This window comes from Achroia grisella, unplaced genomic scaffold, assembly GCF_030625045.1.
Source record: "Achroia grisella isolate CSIRO2021 unplaced genomic scaffold, CSIRO_AGI_Agris_v1 utg567, whole genome shotgun sequence".
NCBI classification, from domain to species: Eukaryota; Metazoa; Arthropoda; class Insecta; order Lepidoptera; family Pyralidae; genus Achroia; species Achroia grisella.
In genome coordinates, this window is record NW_026712947.1 from 2,669,404 (window position 1) to 2,692,319 (window position 22,916).

The 22,916-nt window shown below is 40.3% G+C and overlaps 2 protein-coding genes across 2 annotated transcripts; one reads left to right on the forward strand and one right to left on the reverse strand.

Annotated features, from left to right (window-relative positions):
* Positions 1 to 1,277: 1,277 nt before the first annotated feature.
* Positions 1,278 to 16,546, forward strand: LOC131848620 (ras GTPase-activating protein-binding protein 2). Its single transcript, XM_059198542.1, has 9 exons — positions 1,278 to 1,426; positions 4,188 to 4,326; positions 6,931 to 7,072; positions 8,178 to 8,336; positions 9,140 to 9,404; positions 11,181 to 11,321; positions 13,041 to 13,191; positions 16,071 to 16,275; positions 16,392 to 16,546. The coding sequence occupies exons 2-9, from the start codon at positions 4,229 to 4,231 to the stop codon at positions 16,533 to 16,535; spliced, it is 1,305 nt and encodes a 434-aa protein (XP_059054525.1). The 5' UTR covers positions 1,278 to 1,426; positions 4,188 to 4,228; the 3' UTR covers positions 16,536 to 16,546.
* A 438-nt stretch (positions 16,547 to 16,984) lies between these two features.
* LOC131848652 (uncharacterized) lies at positions 16,985 to 18,200 on the reverse strand. Its single transcript, XM_059198573.1, has 2 exons — positions 17,965 to 18,200; positions 16,985 to 17,933 (listed from the first exon to the last, which is right to left on the reverse strand). The coding sequence occupies exons 1-2, from the start codon at positions 18,198 to 18,200 to the stop codon at positions 16,985 to 16,987; spliced, it is 1,185 nt and encodes a 394-aa protein (XP_059054556.1).
* Between the last annotated feature and the right edge of the window lie 4,716 nt (positions 18,201 to 22,916).

A 22,916-nucleotide genomic window follows, 5' to 3' on the forward strand; every position in this document is an offset into this window, starting at 1 on the left:
CGAAATATTCCATAATGTTGGCTATTCTCAAAAGCGACGCTCTTTTTTTGCAAACATTTTTAACCCCTCCACTTCTCTAGCCAATCATGAAAGACTCGCCTGAGCGGGTCAATGGCATCAACATGGTGCGAAAAGGATGTAGTTAGTTAACATAGCATGTAAAAAAGAGACGGATAATTGTAAAATTTTGGTGGCAATGAATCAATACTAGTACCAACATACAGATAAGCATACCACAGCCGGCGGCCGGCGTAATTTGTAATATCTTTCTCTGTTTAATTTACGTTCGGAAATTGATATTCAGTTCTGAAATACTGAATATTAATTTGCCATCATATTATCCATATTGGCAACGTTTACCCGTATATTTTAACTTTTAATTAGACAAAACATACTTGAAATATATTCCGTAGTCCTTATTTTAAAAATATAAACTTTCTTAAATGTAAGAAAGAAAAATTAAATAAGTTTTTTCTCATTATTAATAACAAAGACTTTAATAACAATTGTAATTTAATATTTTCTATAAGACATAACGGTATAGCACATGCTATTTAAACGTAAATTAACAGTAGTGAATATATGAATAATATATTAATTTAAGATATAATATGTCCAACAATATTTGACCATTAATAAAAAAGACTTTTCATGTTTTGAAAATGAATATTTTAGTTTTATTTGGCCAAATTACCCAGAAAAAACTAAACAATTAAGAATCGTGCATTTCGCCTCTTTCCCAGAGGCGGTTTTACATTATCAAATATATTAATTGAAATGACATAAACTAATTTATATAATAATAATGAAATATTAAATGATGAAATGCTGATAAATTATATTAATAAAATATTTTCTGAAGAACTGGTACATATGTTTGACTTTGTACAGTAACTAACAAACCAGATAAGTCTGTTCGGTAGCCGTGTATGCACCATGAGTGTCATGAACATATACTTAATATAAATCTGTAAATTGTACATTAGAAATTTATTTATATATTTAGTGTAATAAAGTACATAATATTTAATTTTACAATACATTATTCATAACTACTAGATTAGAATGAAAGTATGTTGCCTACAAATTAAATTATCTAACGCTTCTAGCATGTTTACATAAAATTCTTCTTATAGCTCTTTTCGAATCTGAAAACTGAATACAAAAAAAAACAAAATGGTCGAAGCTCTACCTATGCTAGTTAAAACGATAATTAATATTTAATGGAAACGTTATAGCAATACGTTTCAAAAGATAAAACACTGGCCATGAGGAAACTGGCAACATTGATTAAAAAATAAATTGACATCCGAACGGTGAGGTAGTCTCTTTTTCTGTTTTCAGTCCTTATTTATAGTGAAAATTACGCGATTTTCGTGATAGTTTGTCGCAAATTACACCATTTTGATGCCTAAATTGTACTGAGGTAAGTTTATGATAATTCAATACACTCTGATATTCTAAATATTCAATATTTTGATTGTCGGCGGACCTATTACTTTTAAAGGTTAATACCCCATTATATCCGTATTATCAGCTACATCTCGTTTGTAACTGCAAAATATACTAGTATTATTAATATTTAATTGCATATTTCCACTTTTTAGTAATAATTGCTCGATACATATGTGGTATCTCCCAGATTAAGTCGCCATGCGTGCTTTGACAATACCAGCTCTTTGTGGCTCCTTTTTTCGTTTGCTATACGCACCTGTGAGCTATATCGTCCTCTGAACGTTTTATATATAAATATTAGGCATTAATCATCTGAATTATGTTGTTACGCGATGACATTTTGTTGTTTACTTGCTTGTTTATGACAATGGTCATTGCATTGCTTAAAAATACTGAGCTACTACGATTCATACATATTCGTCACCGAAAACAAATATTCGAGATTATCAATTCTAAATGTCATTAAAGTTACATTTGATAAATATAATCTACTTAACTGGAAATAGTATTTACCTACAACTACATATGTATTCAAATACTATAAATCTGAATTAAAAATAATTATATTTTATACATTTTTAGTTAATACAAGGAAAATAAATATTCTTTGTTCAAATAAATGTAATATAAGTTTTGAATAATACCAATCTGAATGTAGATGCTGTCAAAAAGCAGTCTTTTAAACAAAAGCAGTTCAACTATAAGTTTTCTATGAATATAAACCACCACATAGTATAAATTCATGAAAATAACATTAAATACATAGTTATGTTGCTAGTCATAGTGATTGAAGCAGACCATTAACACACAATAGCTATTAATAAATGAACTTAGTGGTAAATAGGTCATTTACAGCAAACTGTTAGTTAATTGTATTGATTTATATAATTATACTAGCTACTCGCCCCGGCTTCGCATGGGTGTACATGTATTATATACATAAACCTTTCTCTTGAATCACTCTAGCTATAAAAAAAGGCTTCAAAATCCTTTGCGCAGTTTTAAAGATTTAAGCATAGATAGGGATGGACAGACAGCAACAGTGACTTTGTTTTATACTATGTAATAATGATATTTTATAAAGTTTGTAACTGATTAAGAAATTTAACAGGGACATGTACAACATTTATTTGATAAGAGTACGAGCTGAGTTTATTGTCAGTTCTTCTCATCTCGAAATCATTTTGAACTAACAGTAGATTTGACATATCATAAGAGTCTGTAATGGACGTACATGAATAAAGATATTTTGAATTTGTATTTATTTGTTGTTAGAAGCAAAGGGTCAGTTACAATAACAGAATGAATCCTGATTGTAATGTTATCTTATCTTGATTAGGAATGATAAGAGAAATTAAATAAAAAAATATTTAATCATGTAGGACCTTTGGCCTCTTTATGCATGTCATATTCTTTAAGAACATATTAAAACCAAGAGAAATTGTTTAATGATTCACTTTAAAAATCTTTAATGGCTTATTGGTCGAAATACAAAACTAATGATTTGCTTTAAAATCGTTACTGGCTGATTGGTCGAAATACAAAACTGTATATTGACAATAAACTACTGATTTATAAGTCCATTCTAAAACTATTACAACTTTGGAGAAGTGCATCAAAGTCAAAGTATTATACTGAGAACAGTATCGGGTGTCCCTTGGTATATCACCAACAACGAAATTCACAAGGAACTTGGCATACTGACAGTAAAGAGGAGATCCTCAATTGTAAAGAAAAGTATTAAAAGCGACTATGTAACCACCCAAATCAACTGGCTGCTCAATTACTACAAATACTTTAGCCAAGCGACTAAAAAGATGCGACATTGTGTAATGTTTGCAGTATGCTTAAGGAATAGATCCTCCTACTAGGGTGGACACTCCATTCTTAGTTCTCACACCCAAAAAATCAGCTCATAGTTCTGGGACTGATTGCAGATAGGAAGAGAAAAAAAAAAGTATTTTTTAAAACTGTCTCTACCATCCAGTATAGTCAAAAATTTATGTAGCATATTTATATTGTTTTAGGTTTATTATATCTATACATATCTTATTATCTATACATATAAATAAAATTGGAATGTCTGTTTGTAATATTGAAATAACTGTTTTTTACTATATTCATATGAATATAAATACAGTACATACACCAAAATAACATTCTTATAATTTTTGTCTGTCTGTTCCGGCTAATCTCTGAAAAGTCAGTCAGTTGGCCTATCGTGATTCACCAGGAATTTAACATGACGGTCTCCAGGGGGAACCAGATGAAGGTCAAGCTGACATGGTTTTCTTTCTAAATGATAATGGAATGGTATTGACTTGGGAAACACCTGAAAATCTGTTTGCTGGTTAACATTTAGGCTGGCAGGGAAACATTGCTAGCAATAGGTCAGATTGACTTCCACGCGGTTCCCCGCCACCCGGCTGGAAACCATCGTGATAAATTCTTGGTGAATTTGTCCCGATGGCCTAATTGACCTGACCTCATGCTCATCTCATCATCTCCACTGGTCTGTCTGTTTGTTCTGGCTAATCTCTGAAATGGCTGGACCGATTTTGACGGGACTTTCATTAGCAGGTAGCTGATGTATAGAGTAACTTAGGCTACTTTTATTTTAGAAAAATCAAGTTAAATTCCACGCGGACGAGGTCGCGGGTACAGCTAGTCGCAACTGAAGTTTTATCTATCTATCTAGTTGTATGTGATTGTGGTGGTGGTTGTGGTTGCAGGTATAGCGGAGGGCTGTATTGGCGCACTGTTAACAACAGCGATGGTAATGGAGGCGTCCCCGTCCCCGCAGAGCGTTGGCCGCGAGTTTGTCCGCCAGTACTACACGCTGCTCAACAAAGCGCCCGCCCATCTGCATAGGTATGTTTCCTTTATGCTGAGTGTCAGCCATGTTGCCAACCATATTTAGAAATAATATAAGATGAATTATTGTAATGGTTCTAAGTATGTATGTATGTATATGAGTGTGTGTGTGCATATGTGTATGTATATATATGTGTAAAGTGTACAATTGTCAAATGTGTATATGTAATAATGGTTGACAATAAATGTTTTTTCTTTCTTTCTTTCTTTATTGAGGTAAATGGTTTTTCTTTAAGCTATTGCCAGGTACTCTAGTCTGCATAGGTAAATTCTATATTCTGTGAAAATGTCATCCTAATTCATCCAGCCGTTTTACAATATTAGTGTGGAATTTAATTTTTAAGAGGTAACCTAATCTTCTCAACCAATTTTAGAAAATTCTTTCCATCTATTGAGGAATCGTATCTTATCTGAATAATATTATAAACGCGAAAGTTTGTAACTCTTTCACGCAAAAACTACTGAACGGATTTTGATTAAACTTTACAGCTATATTATAGCTTATATGTACATCAGAATAACATATATGCTAAAAATATCAAGCTACGAAGTGGCGGGCACAGCTGGTAAGCTATATAACATGCTACGACCAATGAAAATGTTGCAAAAACATGTTGGAATATGTAACACAGACGAAGTCGCGCGTATCAGCTAGTGTATAAGTTAAAAATTAACACGCGTTGAAATCCTAACGATCATTTACATGCCTTTACAATAGAAAAAGGTTAAGCAGTCGAAATAAATGAGTTCCTAAAGCGATACAAACAATAGGTCCATAACAATTATTGCCACAAGTTAAACTTACAAAGTGCATGAAAAGATTCTAAGAATCACTTCACTGCGTTCTCCCTGCGTGCAAACAAAACGTTATTGTTATCTGTAGCCCATTCGATGACCTCGGTGGTCTAGCGGCACACCGCTTTACGACCGATGGTCGAGCGGGTTCGATTCCTCGCACGGCACAAACATTTGTATTCATGAGTATGAGTGTTTGTATCGGTCTGGGTGTTTTCTATGTGTAATATGTATGTATTTACAAAAAAAAATATATCTATGTATATCAGTTATCTAGTACCTATAATACAAGCATTAGCTAGCTTAACTTGGGTCTAGATGGCGCTGTGTGAATTGTCCTGTGATTTTTATTATCTTATATATAAAATTCTCGTGTTACAGTTTTCGTTCCCATACTCCTCCGAAACGGCTTGACCGATTCTCATGAAATTTTCTGAGCGTAGGTCTGAGAATCGGCCAACATCTATTTTTCATCCCTCTAAATGTTAGGGGTAGTCCACCCCTAATTTTTTATTTTTATTTTAAGGCAAAACAACGTTTGCCAGGACAGCTAGTTATTTATAATACAGGACTTGTAAAATCGCATTCTTATTTAGCTCACTCAACAGAAGCCCTCAAATGAGTAATTTTACCAGTTTTTGCAACATTTTTGATGCTTCATTGGTCGTGGCGTAATGTTATATAGCTTAAAGCCTTCCTCGACAAATGGACTATTCAACACAAAAAAAATTCAATTCGAATTAGTAGTTCCTGAGCTTAGCGCGTTCAAACAAACAGACTCTTCAGCTTTATAATTTTAGTATAGATAGGTCCCTAACAATTATTGCCACAAGTTAAACTTACAAAGTGCATGAAAAGATTCTAAGAATCACTTCACTCCGTTCTCCTTGCGTGCAAACAAAACGTTATTGTTATCTGTAGCTCATTTGTAATAAAGAAAGGACTTACAAGTCGCATTCTTATTCTTCGTTGAATATTGTTTCAACTTTATCTATTCATCTATACATACAAATAAAATTGGAGTGTCTGTTTGTAATATGGAAATAACCGTTTTTTACTACATGCATATGAATATAAATATGGTACATACACCAAATGTAAAAAAATCTGTTTGTTCAGGTTAATCTCTGAAATGTCTGGACCGATTTTGACGGGACTTTTATTGGTAGCTAGCTGATGTATAATAATATATAAGGAGTAAGTTAGGCTGCCTTTAATTTAGAAAATTAAAGTTAAATTCCACGCGGACGAAGTCGCGGGAACAGCTAGTAATAATGTAATTAACACATGAGCGGGGCAGGTATTTGTACTCGTATATAATAGGTTCGAATTGATTTTTAACCGTATTTGATATGTTCAAACTAATGCATTTACATCCTGCATCATCCCTTATTTCATCCCCATGGGGGTTGAATTTATCAAAATCCTATTTAAGCGAACGTCTTTATCATAGTAGCTCTAATCTTTAATTTCAGTTCAATCAGTCGAAAATCTAAGAAGATTTATACAAACTTTCATCCCCTATTTTATACCCTTAGGGCTGGAATTTATCAAAATCTTAGCGGATGCCTACGTCATAACATCTACCTGCATGCCAAATTTCAGCCCGATCCGTCCAGTGGTTTGGGCTGTGCGCTGATAGATCACTATGTCAGTCACCTTTGAGTTATATATATTTAGATATCGTATTAACATCCAGGTGGGATATTTTTCGCGAACCCAATGCGTAAGCAGGGCTACGTGACGATGCTGGATCCGCTGCAGGACTCGTTCGTTAGATTAAACCGGTGCTTTATTGATCTGCAGATTCTACAACAACTACTCGTCGTTCGTTCACGGTGGTCTGGACGCGCCCAACCGCGAGACCCTGCCCGTCGTCGGCCAGAAGCAGATACACAACCGCATACAGCAGCTCAACTTCCGCGACTGCCATGCCAAGATCAGTCAGGTATTTTTTTTTTATACTACTCGTCCAGGTTTCACCGGCTGTACATGAATTACATATCTAAACCTTTCTCTTGAATCACTCTATCTATTAAAATAACCGCTTCAAAATCCGTTGCGTAGTTTTAAAGATTTAAGCATACATAGTGTTAGAATTCACATCATTATTGTAGAAAAAATCCTATATTTTAAAAATATATTAAAAGAAGGTAGTTTGTTTTTAGTAGTAATGAAGTACCCGATGTAAGGATTATTTCGAATATTGTAAATAGCGCCATCTAGTATTTATAGACCAACCTACTACACTGACTTTGGTCTATAAATACGGAGGTCGGTAGTTGAATAATCCTCTTTCGTTGCGTGAGGCGCGGCATTCAGTCGACGAGCGCAGAGCGTGCCAGTTGTGTTTTGGATATTAAAGTGAATTGTATTAGCAATGGGTTTATCCCGGTCTTAGTTGGGCCTGGGGGGAAGCTGCAAGTAGTGAAGGTGAGTGTTAATGCATTCTAAAACGGCCTTTTAAACCTACACCCGTGTCACAAGTCACGGGCGCTACTTGGGGTTTCCTTGCGGTAGCCGGCTTCAAAGCCTCAGTCGTCCATCATTATTAGTGCTTCTTACAATAGGGACGGACACACAGCGACAGTGACTTTGTTTTATACTATTATAAAACAAAGTTGCTGATTGCAATTTGTATTGCAAATGATTCTGTATTATTGTAAACATGTGCAACATTTATTTGAAAAGAATACGAGCTTGTAATGTAGGGTAAGCGCCTTATAAAGTTCTGAGGGTGGATCGTTTCGCATACGGATGATCGCCTATCTTTTGTCTGTGAATAAACTCCATATAAAGCAGCCCTATTACTTACTTATATTCCCCATAGTGCTTAAAGAGTTATCAGAGCTGAGTTTCTTGTCAGTTCTTCTCATTTCGAAATCATTCCGAACTGACGGTAGATTTAACATATCATAAGTCTGTAATAGACCTACATGAATAAAGACATTTTGAATTTTGAATGCAATTAGATATGATGAGTTCTGTACTGGAGATCATATAAAGTGGTCATGTGTGGTGTGGTGTAGTGATAAATGGTGGTGTGGTGGCAGGTGGACGCGCAAGCGACGCTGGGCAACGGCGTGGTGGTGCAGGTGACGGGCGAGCTCAGCAACGGCGGAGCACCCATGAGGCGCTTCACGCAGACCTTCGTGCTAGCAGCGCAGTCGCCCAAGAAGTACTACGTCCACAACGACATCTTCCGTTACCAGGCCAGTCTTGAATTTATATATTCATTTTATATAAAAACTAGCTTTTGCCCGCGGCTTCGCTCGCGTTAATTTATCCTCTTAGGGGTGGAATTTATCAAAATTCTTTCTTAGGAGATGCCTACGTCATAGGAGCTTTTTGCATGTAAAGTCTCAGCCCGATCGGTTTAAAATTGACAAAGTTTCATCCCCTATTTTATCCCCTTGGGGGTAGAATTAATCAAAATCCTTTATTAGCGGATGCCTACGTCATAACATCTACTTGCATGCCAAATTTCAGCCCGATCCGTCCAGTGGCTTGGGCTGTGCGTTGATAGATTACTATGTCAGTCACCTTTGAGTTATATATTTTATATAAAAATTATAAATACTAGCTGCACCCGCGACTTCGTCCACGTTGAGTAGTGACCAAATAATGAAAAAATATTTAATGACCTAACCCGACAAAAAACAAATAAAAAAAAATTCATTATTCTAGCTTCAAAAATAAAGATACAGAATTCGATACAATTCAATTAGTTTACTTATTTTTAAGGCTGTTGATGTTGATGTTGATTAACTATGATTAAAGGTACTAGGTTATGTACACTTATTGTGTTTATCAATTCTTAGATTTTTTTAAGTGAAAATTTTTTTTTTTAAATTAAAATTTATATATATTATATAAGGGAGGGGGCAGAGGGAAACGGTTTTAGAAAGGTTAAGGTAGGGCATAGTTTATAGAAGGTTTAGAAACAGTGGGTGAGATTGTAAACTCTCCAAAGGAGATATATCTGTGGTGTGCAACGTGCGATGGTCTGTCACAGGACATAGTGTTCTCTGACGAGGAGGGCGAGGGCTCCGGGCGGTCGGAGGGCGAGGAGGAGGAGGCGGGCGGCGCGGGGGGGTACTTCCCGCCGCCGCCGCCGCCGCCCGCGTCGTTCCCCGCCGCCGCCTTCCCCGCGCCGCCCCACCTGCCCCACGTGTCGCCCCCCGCGCCCGCCCCCGCACCCGCCCCCGCGCCCGCCCCCGCCCCGGTCAACGGACACCCGCCCCACGACGACGCCAGGCACCTCGTGTCGGCGCTCCAAGGTACTCACTACCTACTCACACTTGAACCAGACGACCTCATCAACGAAGAGTACACACTCCCTGGGCGATTGGAATTGAAATGAAGTAAAGTTTTACAACAAACTGATAGAAAAAAGATTCAAGTGTCTAAAAAAAACTTATTATAAAACTAGCTACTCGCCCCGGCTTCGCACGGGTGTACAAGTATTACATATATAAAACCTTCCTCTTGAATCACTCTATCTATTAAAAGAAACCACTTCAAAATCTGTTGAGTAGTTTTAAAGATTTAAGCATACATAGGGACAGACAGCGACAGCGACTTTGTTTTATACTAAGTAATGATGTTATATCGTTCCAATAATAGTGCATAACAAGTGAAATAAAAAGAACTGTGAAGACTCTCGTCCTTGAAACCATCCCTTATAGCATTGAGGGGGAGATTCTCCAGCAACTGCGACAACCTCGAATCTTGAGCACGCATAGACAGGAAATAGAAATAGAAATAATCTTTATTCAAATAAACTCATTACAAGCACTTTTGAATAGTCATATTTTGATTCTACCACTCATTCGGAATACAGATTCATCACAAGAAGAATGAGCAAGAAACTTGTGTGTAGTTCTTTTGAATAGATGTTTTTTTTGTATAATAATTACAGTATAATTAGTGAGAGGCATGCGATAATCAACATAGAAATCGCTACGCACACATTATTAGTGTAATCAGATAATATTGTCAGTGCTATGGATTTAAAGTTTTTCTATAAAAACATTATTATCGTTAACGAATTCTTCAATTTTATAGTACACTTTTTTTGCAAAGGAAGTGTTTTATATGACATTTAAATCTTTTTTCATGCAGATTTATAACAGACTCTGGTATTTTGTTGTAAAACCTTACGCAATTGCCATCAAACGAATTACTAACTTTAGCCAAACGACATTTAGGTAATATCAGGGGGAAGGTAATTGTTAGTATTGCATTAGTAGTATGACAAAATAATTTTTTCAAATGCTTTGAAATAGCCATTCTGCTTTATAATAGGTTTGTACGGAGTATTCTTGAATATTGTAGCCCCGTTTGGAATCCTAAGTACCAGGTTCACAATATGAGATTAGAGAAAGTACAAAAAATAATTCTTTACCATCTTGCTTTTTCGGATAATCAATGTAAACATCTTACCTCGTATAATTCTAGACTCAAATATTATGGAATTATTTCCCTTTCAAGACGTCGCGAAACATCTGAATTGGTACTTTTATATAAAATCTTAGACGGAATAGTCGATTGCCCTGATATTCTACAAAATATTGGTATAGTAGTTCCACGATCATGTAGCAGACTGCTCAATAGAAAAACTTTTAATCTCCCCAAGTGTAGAACTAACTATGGCAAATACTCCCCGGTATATCGAATGTGTGAGAATTGTAATAATGTCAGACACATATTTGATATTTTCGGTGCATCAGTCAGTAATATTAAACGGTCATTAAATTGTAATTTTCTTGAAATACAAGAAAGCTTTATAACATAATTCTCTATTAATACAAATTATTATTGTATAGTGTCATTTTGTGTGTGTAAAAATTAAGTTATGCATGCTGTGTCTACATCTAGAAGGATGTGTTACTTAAATAGTTTGTTTTATGTGTATTAAGTTATGTACTATGTAAGACATCCAGTTTTGTAGAACTAATAAATAAAAATAAAAAATTTGTACATTAATCGGTCGTCAGCCGCCACACCACCGAGTCCGTCGAGTTGTGAGTGATGTGACACATAACAATGTTTAGTTCCAGCTGCGAGCTTGCCGAGCGGCGTGGTTGAGCGCGAACTGGAGCCTGAACCGAGCGCGGTGGCAGCGCCCGAGCCTGTGCCCGAGCCCGAGCGAGAGCCCGAACGAGAACGGGAGCCTTCTCCGCCACCACAACCTGGTACGCGCCACTCTCAACATTATGCTTTAACTAGTTGTGCCCGCAATTTCACACGCATCAAATCAAACTCACAAGATACCTCGTCAGTATGAGAGGGGACTCGGATGATCTTCCTCTATGGCATTTATTTATTCATTGACATCAAAACTAAGCGAGCCTTACAGTCAGGATTTCTCTCCTACCGTCAAGAATATGTGTATAAAATTTCATGATGATCAGTTCAGTAGTTTTTGCGTAAAAGTGTAACAAACATCCCTATTTTCACATCTATACATATAAATAAAATTAGAGTAGTCTGTTTGTAATATTGAAATAACCGTTTTTTACTACATGCATATGAATATAAATACGGTACATACACCAAAATAACATTTTAAACAATTTTTGTCTGTCTGTCTGTTTGTTCCGGCTAATCTCTGAAATGGTTGGACCGATTTTGACGGGACTTTTTTTTGGCAGGTAACTAATGTAATAAGGAGTAACTTAGGCTTACTTTTATTTTAGAAAAATAAGATTTAATTCCAAGCGGACATAACCGTGGGTACAGCTAGGAAGAAATAAAAAATAACATAGAAAGTTGAAAATAAAAGCGACCTCAACTGTTGCTTAAGTATGTGATGGCAGGAGCGGTGGTGAGAGTAACACAGTAGGGTGGAACTTGTATATTAACTGTTACATTTGATTTACTCTACTTTACACTAGTTACTAAAATTATATATATAATGATATTTTCAGGGTTTCTTTATAAAATAAACTAAAATTAGTTTCTCTGTAAACAAAGAAATGTTTTATTTAATTTTAAAACACTACAATTATTTAACACTGAAATAATGAATCACACATATAACTCACCTGTAAACAAAGAAACGACATTTAAAGTTTATTACAATTATTATTCAACTATAAATATTCTTTATTGCACTTAAATACATTTGTAAGTATATTAATTACAGCTAATGTTAACAAAGGAGGACTTATCTCTAAAAGAGATCTCTTCCAGTCAACCCAATAGAGCGTGGCATAGGAAGTGTTGAGTGGGTTAAAATGTGCAAATTATATTTTTTATGAAAATGTCAAAATAATTAAAACTAAACATAAAAATATAATGTCCAAAATACAGATACTAATAAAATATACATAAAGATAAAAAAAAATATATATATTAATATATAATATGTACTTGAATACATAAACAAAAAAATTACATTTATAATAAATATATGATAACCATAAATATATACTAAATCAAACAATAAATACTACAAAGATATATATACAATGATGACACTAATCACATAGCAGTAGAGAGGTAATATGATTTTACCTTTTTCTTAAAAGAACTATTACTGTCTTTTTATAATATATGTTATATAAACTTATTCACGCACACTTGTTTTTGCACGATCCATTTTTATGTTGTTTCTATTGACAGCTCCCTTTGACACTCCTTGCAATCAACAGCGCTGAACGCGCCAAAATTTTAATTGTTGAAATATTTAATTATATTATTATAAAGAATTTCTTTATATATATATATTAACCACTGTATGACTATCTGACGGTAGATAAAGTTACTTATCCAACGTACACTGGCACAATCTTACCCTACCTGCTGAAATGCATCACTATATCACAAGTACAACCTCAATGAGGTGCACCTATACAGCGCTGGTTGTCCGGCAGCCCCCATTACTCATTAAAAAAAACGTATTGTCGTAGCGGTGCCGGCGGCGGCGCCCGAGCCGAAGACGTACGCGAACCTGCTGAAGTCGGGGTCCGGCGGCGGCGCCGCGCCCCCCGCGGGCCCCGCGCCGGGCCCCGGGCCCGCGCCCTCGGGCCCCGCCGCCCCGCCGGGCCCCGCGCCCGCGGCACTAGACCAGCGCCCGCGCCCCGCACGCGTCTACCCGGATATCGGTATTTCTAAATGTAAATACTACCATACTAACATACTAATACGCATGTATCACGTCGCCAGATATAGAAATAGAAATAATGTTTGTTCAAGAATAGAATAGAAAATCATTTATTCAAATAAACTTACATTGAAGCACTTTTGAATAGTCATAACATTTTTTTTTAATCTACCGCTCATTCGGAATGCTGTCTCATCAAGTAAACTGAACACATTATGAACGAGGCAGGTATTACAAATCTTTGAATTTCTAGGCTTGTTCTATACTATAACACGCATATATATAAACCTTCCTCTTGAATCACTCTATCTATTAAAAAAACCGCTTCAAAATCCGTTGCGTAGTTTTAAAGATTTAAGCATACATAAGGACAGACTGACAGAGACTTTGTTTTATACTATGATATAATAATAATAATCTCAGGACAATTCACACAGCGCCATCTAGACCCAAGTTAAGCTAGCTAAAGCTTGTGTTATGGGTACTAGACAACTGATACATACATACATAGATATTTTTTTTTGTAAATACATACATATTATACATAGAAGACACCCAGACCGATACAAACAATCATACTCATGAATACAAATGTTTGTGCCGTGCGAGGAATCGAACCCGCGACCATCGGTAGTAAGGCGGTGTAACTGATATGTATATATATATTTTCCTTGTGTCTCTTTAAATGATTTATTTTAAAAGGGTAGTAATACATTCCCCACTTTTAAACGGCAATGAGCGTAATGAGTTTTAGTATCTGTCCCACTAATAAGTGACAATCCTCGGAACGGGTACAAATAGCTGCCCCACTCATAATGTGTTCATACAAGCACTTTTGAATAGTCACATTTTTTGTTCTACCACTCATTCGGAACGCAGATTCATCACAAGTGTTGAATTACGAATCCTTATAAATTAATATATAAAAGAGAGAGTGGACTGTATTTATTGAAAAGAAAATAATTAATGGAAAAGGAAGTAAAAATACGATTTGACCTGGAAGAACGTCCTCCACACTCCGAACACCCCAAAGTAAGCAATGTAACACCAAACTTACTCACCTTTGCTCAGTAACGTCCCGATGTGTAGTACTGTTTAGTGGCCACGCACTCTACAGTGTATATTTTCATCAAAAACAATTATAATGTGTTAAATAAATCATTAATTATCTTGTTTTATATAGATAAAAATACGGAGTGTCCTTTTAATTCCAGTTCTTATTTTCAATTGTTTTATTATTGTTTTTTTGAAATTTAAGTGGCCACATGTTTTTATATGTGGCCAGTATTACCGAGCGCCCTTTGGTTCAGTAAGCAACCCGGTGATACAACCTGCTTAGACTAAGGAGTTTCGGAATACGGAACAACAAGAATGAGCAAGTAACTTGTGTGTTGCTCTTTTGAATAGATGATTTTTTATTCAGAATCTAATACGTGGTAATTATACGGTTTCATAAGAAGAAATAAGGAATGGTTTTTTTTTATTATAATGGAATGGTGCACCCGCCTGCGCTAATGGTTTACGCTGGCGGGGCACCAGTGGAGGATGATATATGTATATGAGGTCAGGTCAGTTAGCCCATCATGACAAATTCACCAAGAATTTATCACAATGGTTTCCAGGGGGAACCATTGATCAACCTGACATGGTACATTGCTAGCAATAAGATTATCAGTCCATGTTGCGGGTGAATGATACGATGTTGTTGGTCGAGACGATGTATATTACAGATGATAATAAACTGACAATATGTACGTAGAAATAATGATCTTATATACTAAATAACAATAGGAAAATGTAAGGTGCGGTGACACAGTTTAGACACAGCAGTGCTTAGTACACAACATTGGATTTGTCTTACTAGACATTATTAAATGCAATTATTATTTTGATGTATCTAGGTGACTGTGTCCCATAGTCCACAGTCCCCTTCCCCCCTATAGATCAGTTTGGGATAAGTTCGCTATTGTACCCATTTATTTTCTAATTCATCTTTCCTTTTGTACATAATCTGTAGAATAAAGAATGGCAAACAAAATTTTTTTTTATACCACGATGGCATACAATAATGATAACAGTGTATGGGATATGTTCATGTCTATTATAGACTAGAATCTCGATAATATCAATTATTCAGACATCTAAAACATCTCATTAAGTGGCTCATAAGTTACTAACTTAATTAGTTATTTACAACAAAAACTTTAAATAATATAAATATTATGAAATTCATCATATCAGAGAGCACTGATCATCGTAATAATATTTAGAACTTACCGGAATCATCGTAATAATATTTAGACTAGAAAATGTGGTTTATGAACATTATTCACGTGAAATCTGAAAAGCCTAAGCAAAAATCATATAATATTACAAGTACATCCCGTTTTAAATAAAAACAATACACCCTGTATAAATGAACACAATATATGTATTGTTTTTCTTGAAGTGATGAATATAAAAAAAATGGTAAAATGAAAGGGTGTATAATGACGGCTTCCTATGTGGCACGGTGTCATCACGTATTACCAAGAGAGAGGTGGATGGACAGCCCCTCACGTGGCGTGGTGTCACTGCTTATATCCGAGGGGAGCAGGGGTGGTATAGACCTTTCCCCATGTGACTTTACCCTTTCCAACACACGGGTAGTGTTACCATGTTACTAGGAGGGTAATATAGGTACGGACGGCCACTGTAGTGTCACCACGTATCATTAAGGTTCAACGACCCATGACGTGTCGCGGTGTCACCGAGGGGGAGTGTGTCTGTGTGGGCGTCCCCCGACGTGTGCGCGTGTGTGTGTGTGTGCAGCGGAGGCGGGCGGCGGCGCGGGGGGCGCGCGGCGCTACTCCGACTCGCAGCAGCTGTTCCTGGGCAACCTGCCGCACAGCGCCACCGAGGAGGCGCTGCGCGCGCTGTTCGCACGGTTCGGGCCCGTCGCAGAGCTGCGGGTGCACGGCAAGCCCGGCGGACACCACCCCAACTACGGGTTCATCACCTACGAGACGCCGCAGGCCGCGCAGGACTGCCTCCACGCAGCGGTACCTACACTACTCCTTATTTATTCGTTTGTAGGCATGTCGGTGGGGGCATTTTTGATGCTCTGAGTGGTCTAGTCTGTGACTTTTTTTTAATGGATGATAATGGAATGTTACAGCCGCTGTTCTTCCCGCCGGACAGCGCGGACGGCGTGAAGCTGAACGTGGAGGAGAAGAAGGCGCGCGGACGAGAACCGCCGCGCCGCCGCCCGCTGTCCACGCACCGCGCCGCCTTCCAGCCGCGCGCCGCCTACCGCCGCTAGCGGGGCCCCCAGGTACGACCCCCCGCCCCCCGCCCCCCGCCGCCCGCTGTCCACGCACCGCGCCGCCTTCCAGCCGCGCGCCGCCTACCGCCGCTAGCGGGGACCCCCCCCCCCCGCCGCCCGCTGTCCACGCACCGCGCCGCGCTTCCAGCCCCGCCGGGGCCCCCCCCCCCGCCCCCCGCCGCCCGCTGTCCACGCACCGCGCCGCCTTCCAGCCGCGCGCCGCGCGCCGCCCCCGCCGCCCGCCGCCCCTGTCCACGCACCCGCCGCTAGCGCCTACCGCCCGCCGCCTAGGGCCCCCAGGTACGACCCCCCGCCCCCCGCCCCCCGCCGCCCGCTGTCCACGCACCGCGCCGCCTTCCAGCCGCGCGCCGCCTACCGCCGCTAGCGGGGCCCCCAGGTACGACCCCCCGCCGCCCGCCGCCCGCTGTCCACGCCGCGCGCCGCCGCTAGCGGGGCCCCCAGGTACGACCCCCGCCCCCGCCCCCGCTCCACGCACCGCGCCGCCTTCCAGCCGCGCGCCGCCTACCGCCGCTAGCGGGGCCCCCAGGTACGACCCCCCGCCCCCCGCCCCCCGCCGCCCGCTGTCCACGCACCGCGCCGCCTTCCAGCCGCGCGCCGCCTACCGCCGCTAGCGGGGCCCCCCGGTACGCCCCCCCCGCCCCCCGCCGCCCGCCGCCCGCTGTCCACGCACCGCGCCGCCTTCCAGCCGCGCGCCGCCTACCGCCGCTAGCGGGGCCCCCAGGTACGACCCCCCGCCCCCCCCCGCCCGCAGTCCACGCACCGCCCCGCCTTCCAGCCGCGCGCCGCCTACCGCCGCTAGCGGGGCCCCCAGGTACGACCCCCGCCCCCGCCGCCCGCTGTCCACGCACCGCGCCGTTACCGCCGCAGCGGGGCCCCCTACGACCCCCGCCGCCCGCCGCCCGCTGTCCACGCACCGCGCCGCCGTCCAGCCGCGCGCCGCCTACCGCCGCTAGCGGGGCCCCCAGGTACGACCCCCCGGCCCCCCGCCCCCCGCCGCCCGCTGTCCACGCACCGCGCCGCCTTCCAGCCGCGCGCCGCCTACCGCCGCTAGCGGGGCCCCCAGGTACGACCCCCCGCCGCCCGCCGCCCGCTGTCCACGCACCGCGCCGCCTTCCAGCCGCGCGCCGCCTACCGCCGCTAGCGGGGCCCCCAGGTACGACCCCCCGCCCCCCGCCCCCCGCCGCCCGCTGTCCACGCACCGCGCCGCCTTCCAGCCGCGCGCCGCCTACCGCCGCTAGCGGGGCCCCCAGGTACGACCCCCCGCCGCCCGCCGCCCGCTGTCCACGCACCGCGCCGCCTTCCAGCCGCGCGCCGCCTACCGCCGCTAGCGGGGCCCCCAGGTACGACCCCCCGCCCCCCGCCCCCCGCCGCCCGCTGTCCACGCATCCAGCCGCGCGCCGCCTACCGCCGCTTACGACCCCCGCCCCCGCCGCCCGCTGTCCAGCCGCGCGCCACCGCCGCTAGCGGGGCCCCCAGGTACGACCCCCGCCCCCGCCGCCCGCCCCCGCCCCCCGCCGCCCGCTTCAAATTAGCGGGGCCCCCATAAAAAAAAATATATTTGTAACCGCGCGCTTCCAGCCGCGCGCCGCCTACCGCCGCTAGCGGGGCCCCCAGGTACGACCCCCCGCCGCCCGCCCCCATGTACGGAGCCAGTTCACCTTCCCACTCCCCACTGCAGACTGCAGATTTTACACAGGTCACTCAAATTCATAAAAAAAGGTAATATATTTGTAATTTCGATTTTGTTAGCGAGTATATCAATTATAATGCGTTGTTTTTCGTTGTGCAGGTGCGTGCGGGCCGTCCCCCCCCGTGCCCCCCGTGCCCCCCGACCCCGCAGCGCGCGCCCCCCGCAGCCCCCCGGGGCCGCCACACTAAATCGCAGTGTTTCGTTAACAACATGTAGATACTTATCTTTGTTTTTTTTTATATGAATTTATTTGGTGTGGGAGCCCCGTCCGGGGGCGCGGGGGGCGGCGGGCGCGGGAGGAAGCGAGCAGCACGCGGCGACTCCACCTTATATTTAACACGCTTCGCATATCGCTTTCTCTTATTTCATTTAAGTAGTTAGATAGTAAATTAATAATTTTTGTTAGCGGCGCGGCCGCGGCTGTGGCCGTGTGACGGTCACACTGACGGTCACGGTGACACTGTGGTGGTGACGGTCGCGGCCGCCGCAGTACAGTATTCGGACGTGTCGATCGTTTGTAAACGCCGATACATTTTGACCGAACTGATTTCTACCCGAAATTGACATATACCAGTCAGCCGTTTAAATGGACGAGTCACTGACCTAACATTGTATACCATCAGATTTGGTATTTCAATTCGAATCGCTCACATTATTACGACATATGTCCACAAATCATGTCATGAAATAGAGTATTAGATTGCCTTCAAACATTAAACACGAGAGCGAATTGAAATGCTAAAACGCGAGAGCAAAATTGATAAAAGCCACGTGTGCGCCCACGTGGGCGTGCACGTGGCGGGCGCGGCAGTGCGTGGCGTGTGTGACGTCACTGCCTGCGGTCACTGAGTTATTTTGTGATTTTATACATATTTTGTATGTTTTACATTAAGTGCGTACGCCGCAGACGTTCGTTTGTATCGTAAGTTAATTTATGCCGTAATTTAAGCGTCGAGCCCTTTGTGTAAATTCGTGTAGTGGCGGCTCGCGGTGAGAGCACACGGTGTATCCGAAATACTTATAAGTCATTCGTTATTATTATTTTTTTAATAATAAAAATATCGGAACTCACACTTCAATGTTTAATTTTATCCTATATATAGTTAGACTCGACGTAGAAATTGTTACGTATATCACGTCGGCGAGTGTGGCGGCGACGAACAGGGAGTTCGATGCCCGGCCGCGCACCGCCACGCTTGCGGACGTTCGCTTGTAATCAGTATATAATCATTGTGTAACTAAACTTCATGTGATTGTAAATAGTTGATATGCGCCGCATACACTAACTATGAATCCTAGATTAGCCCCGAGATACCTCTCCTACAGTCCGCCCGCTCAGAGTTTGCGTTTCAGACAGGTCGGGTCGAATGGACGATGTAACTTTGAACTGACGTACAATTTATGGCAATTTTTTTATCTATTTATCTTATTAACGAGTGAAAACATTATAAATTTAATAATTATTCCAGTTTACAATAAACATATATATATAGCGTGTTCGGGTGTGGTGTCTGTGAGCTTCATGAAATAATAATTCAGGAGACTTTATCACTTTTATAATACGCTATTTCTGTGCTACATGATATACAAGACTGGGGAGGGACGTGCAATAGATGTGCTATGCAACGCCATGTAATTTGATCGTCCTCGTATTTATACTGTACTAGCTACCCACCCCGGCGTCGCACGGTTGTATATATTATACATATAAACCATCCTCTTGAAACACTCCTGTCTATTAAAAAAAACCGGTTCAAAATCCGTTGTGTAGTTTTAAAGATTTAAGCATACATAGGGACGGACAGACAGCAACAGCGACTTTGTTTTATACTATGTAATGATGCACACACACATCGTAGCACTCCTACAGTATTATCATTGGGTTGAAATTATTAACTACTTAACAAATATAAAAACAATAGGGCTTTGACGGCCACGACTAAGTATTAATAAAGTACTAATGTGGTTGTTATAGTACACTACCCTACTTTGTAAAATATTATTTTGAAGTTCCAATAAATAAATATTATAATTAAAAAAAAAATAGTTTTAAAAGTCGTACCACATCAAACTGCGCTGTTTCAAGGTTATTTAGTCACATCTACAAAAACAAACAATTGGTCGAGCCCGAGCTGTCAGAAACGCAAACTCTGAGCGGCCAGAGTTTATACTAAATAGTAAAGTATTTTGTATTTGATAATCACACGTGGTGTATCCGATCGCAATAAATGATTACGATGCAGTTGATGTGCATTTATTTACGAGTGCACTGTAATGGAGGTGAGGTGTGCCGGATGTTGCGTACGCAGTCGGCAAGCGTCAGCTTTGTTGCTTTGAGATTTGAGTTGATTTGAGACACATGCAAGGCCACGTGGCGCACCACCACGCACGCCAAGTGGTAAGATCCCAGTGATTTTCCTTATTTTACGTATAATAAATAAAGTGCAAATAACTCCACTACTGTTATTAAGTCTGTACCCATACATACACGTGATACTTCTCTGTATGAGGCATCATCAATCATAAACGGCCGTAACAGGTTTCCGCACTGAATATTTGTGGTCTCACAGATGCTAATTATAGCGGAATTAAACAAAATAATATAAATTAATTAATTAAATTGACCGCAAAACAACACCAAATTCGATAAAACAAAGTGAAAGATTTTTCAAGGTACAGACTATAGCTCGTACATCATGGTAGATAATTATGAAGTAAATAAAACGACAGTAGCGGTAAGTGTTTCTCATTGCATCTCTATGCATTCTCTACCGCATATATCACGGGGAGTGTTCTGAGGAATTGTTCGGATTAATACCAGCTGCTGAGTTTCTCCACCGTACCACCCGCCAGAAACTGAAATACCATCCTGATCATCTGGATGAATGGCGGTCCGCCACAGTGCGGTTTTCTAGAAACTTACACGCACAACATTGTGGTCACCTTCCAGCGATGGTAGTCCCGATACGATATTGAAACTTTCAAGAAAAGAGCTTATTCCGTAAAAGGCCGGCAACGCACTTGCAATTCCTCTGGTGTTGCCTGAAAGCATCAGGTGAGCCGCAAGCTCGTTTGGCACCTATGCTATAAAAAAAAGGTGTGGTACAGGCCGGGGCTGACGGCCGGCCGACTGCCTACCAACATCAACCTTAGCTTAGGTTTGTTTTATATGGTACTGTTTAATGTTTGGTTATAAATTAAAACAAATCGGCAGTGACTTTCAATATGTTTTACTTCGGTATGTTTGTCATATATTTTTGTAACTAAACCCAATTATTTATGTAAGGATTATGTTAATTATATATTTACTAATATTATTTAGCGCTTCGGAGATATACGGAGCTACGTCCCTCTCGCCGATGTTACTAATGAAATCGTATAACTTTAGCTATCTACAAGTGAGTCCTTTCAAAACAGTTTCAGAGATTAGGAAGAACAAACAGAATTTTTAAAAATTATTTTATTTTATTTAAGTACCGTATATATATATGCATTTTATGAAAATTACAAACAATAATATAAAAATAATTTAATAATTTTACACATTTTTAGAGTTATCATAAGAAACTCGACCGACTTTTTTAAAATCAATCTTAAAATAGATTTATTGTACACAAGCTGTACCCACGACTTCGTCGGAGTGGATTTTAACTTATTTTTCTAAAATAATAGTAGCCTAAGTTACTCCTTATTACATCAGCTGCCTGCCAAAAAAAGGCCCGTTTAATATTAAATGTCTTGTGATGGAACAACTCACTCATTGACGGTTACAATGCAACCACAGATAAATTTGCGGCGAGCGCCATCCGTCGCGCCGTATGTTTCCGTCGCGGTTTGTTAGCACGTTGACTGCCAACTAAGAGACAACTCGTAGATCGTATTTTTCTCTAGGACGCCAACTACGAGTTAAATCATACTGAATTTACTTATATGATATCTTAAAATATATTAAAAAAATTAAGAGAAAAAAAATTTTTTTTTGTTTATGGAATTAAAAAAATATATATATTTATGGTTTTGGATAAACTATACAGTAGAATACTTATTGCTTAGAATTTATAAAAATTATAACTCAAATTCAAGAAAAATATTATATTGTAGTTAATGGAATTAAAAATAAATATTTTTATGGTTTTGGATAAACTATACAGTAGAATTCGAGTTGTTTTTGATAGGGTAAATTAAGTAAATTTACTATTATTACTATACTCTTATTATATTTTGTAAAATCAAAATGTCTATCTGTATATCAGAAATTATAATTCTAGAATATACCTACTATGATTTATTTATTTGTTTGTTTATTAGCATACAAAACAGATTACAGTCAATATAATAATATAACTAGGAGCGTGTAGTTCAATACAAAACTGGTTTGTAATCCAACACTATGTATGCCTAAGAGCTAAATTATATAGACGCATTCAATATACGCTAGATAAGGTTATATAATGAAAAATAAACTAAACAGAAAATGATATATAACTACGTAATGCAATGAATTATCATATTAACAGAATTTTATTTATACTAAAGAAAAGAAAATTGGTACAATGTTAAATATAATTTGTCTCTTTGCGGTGGAAATTTAATTGTCTCCGGAACTGGACCAGCGTTGAATGAGAAATATCTATATTTGTATTGGAGACAAGAATTTCATTGTATTG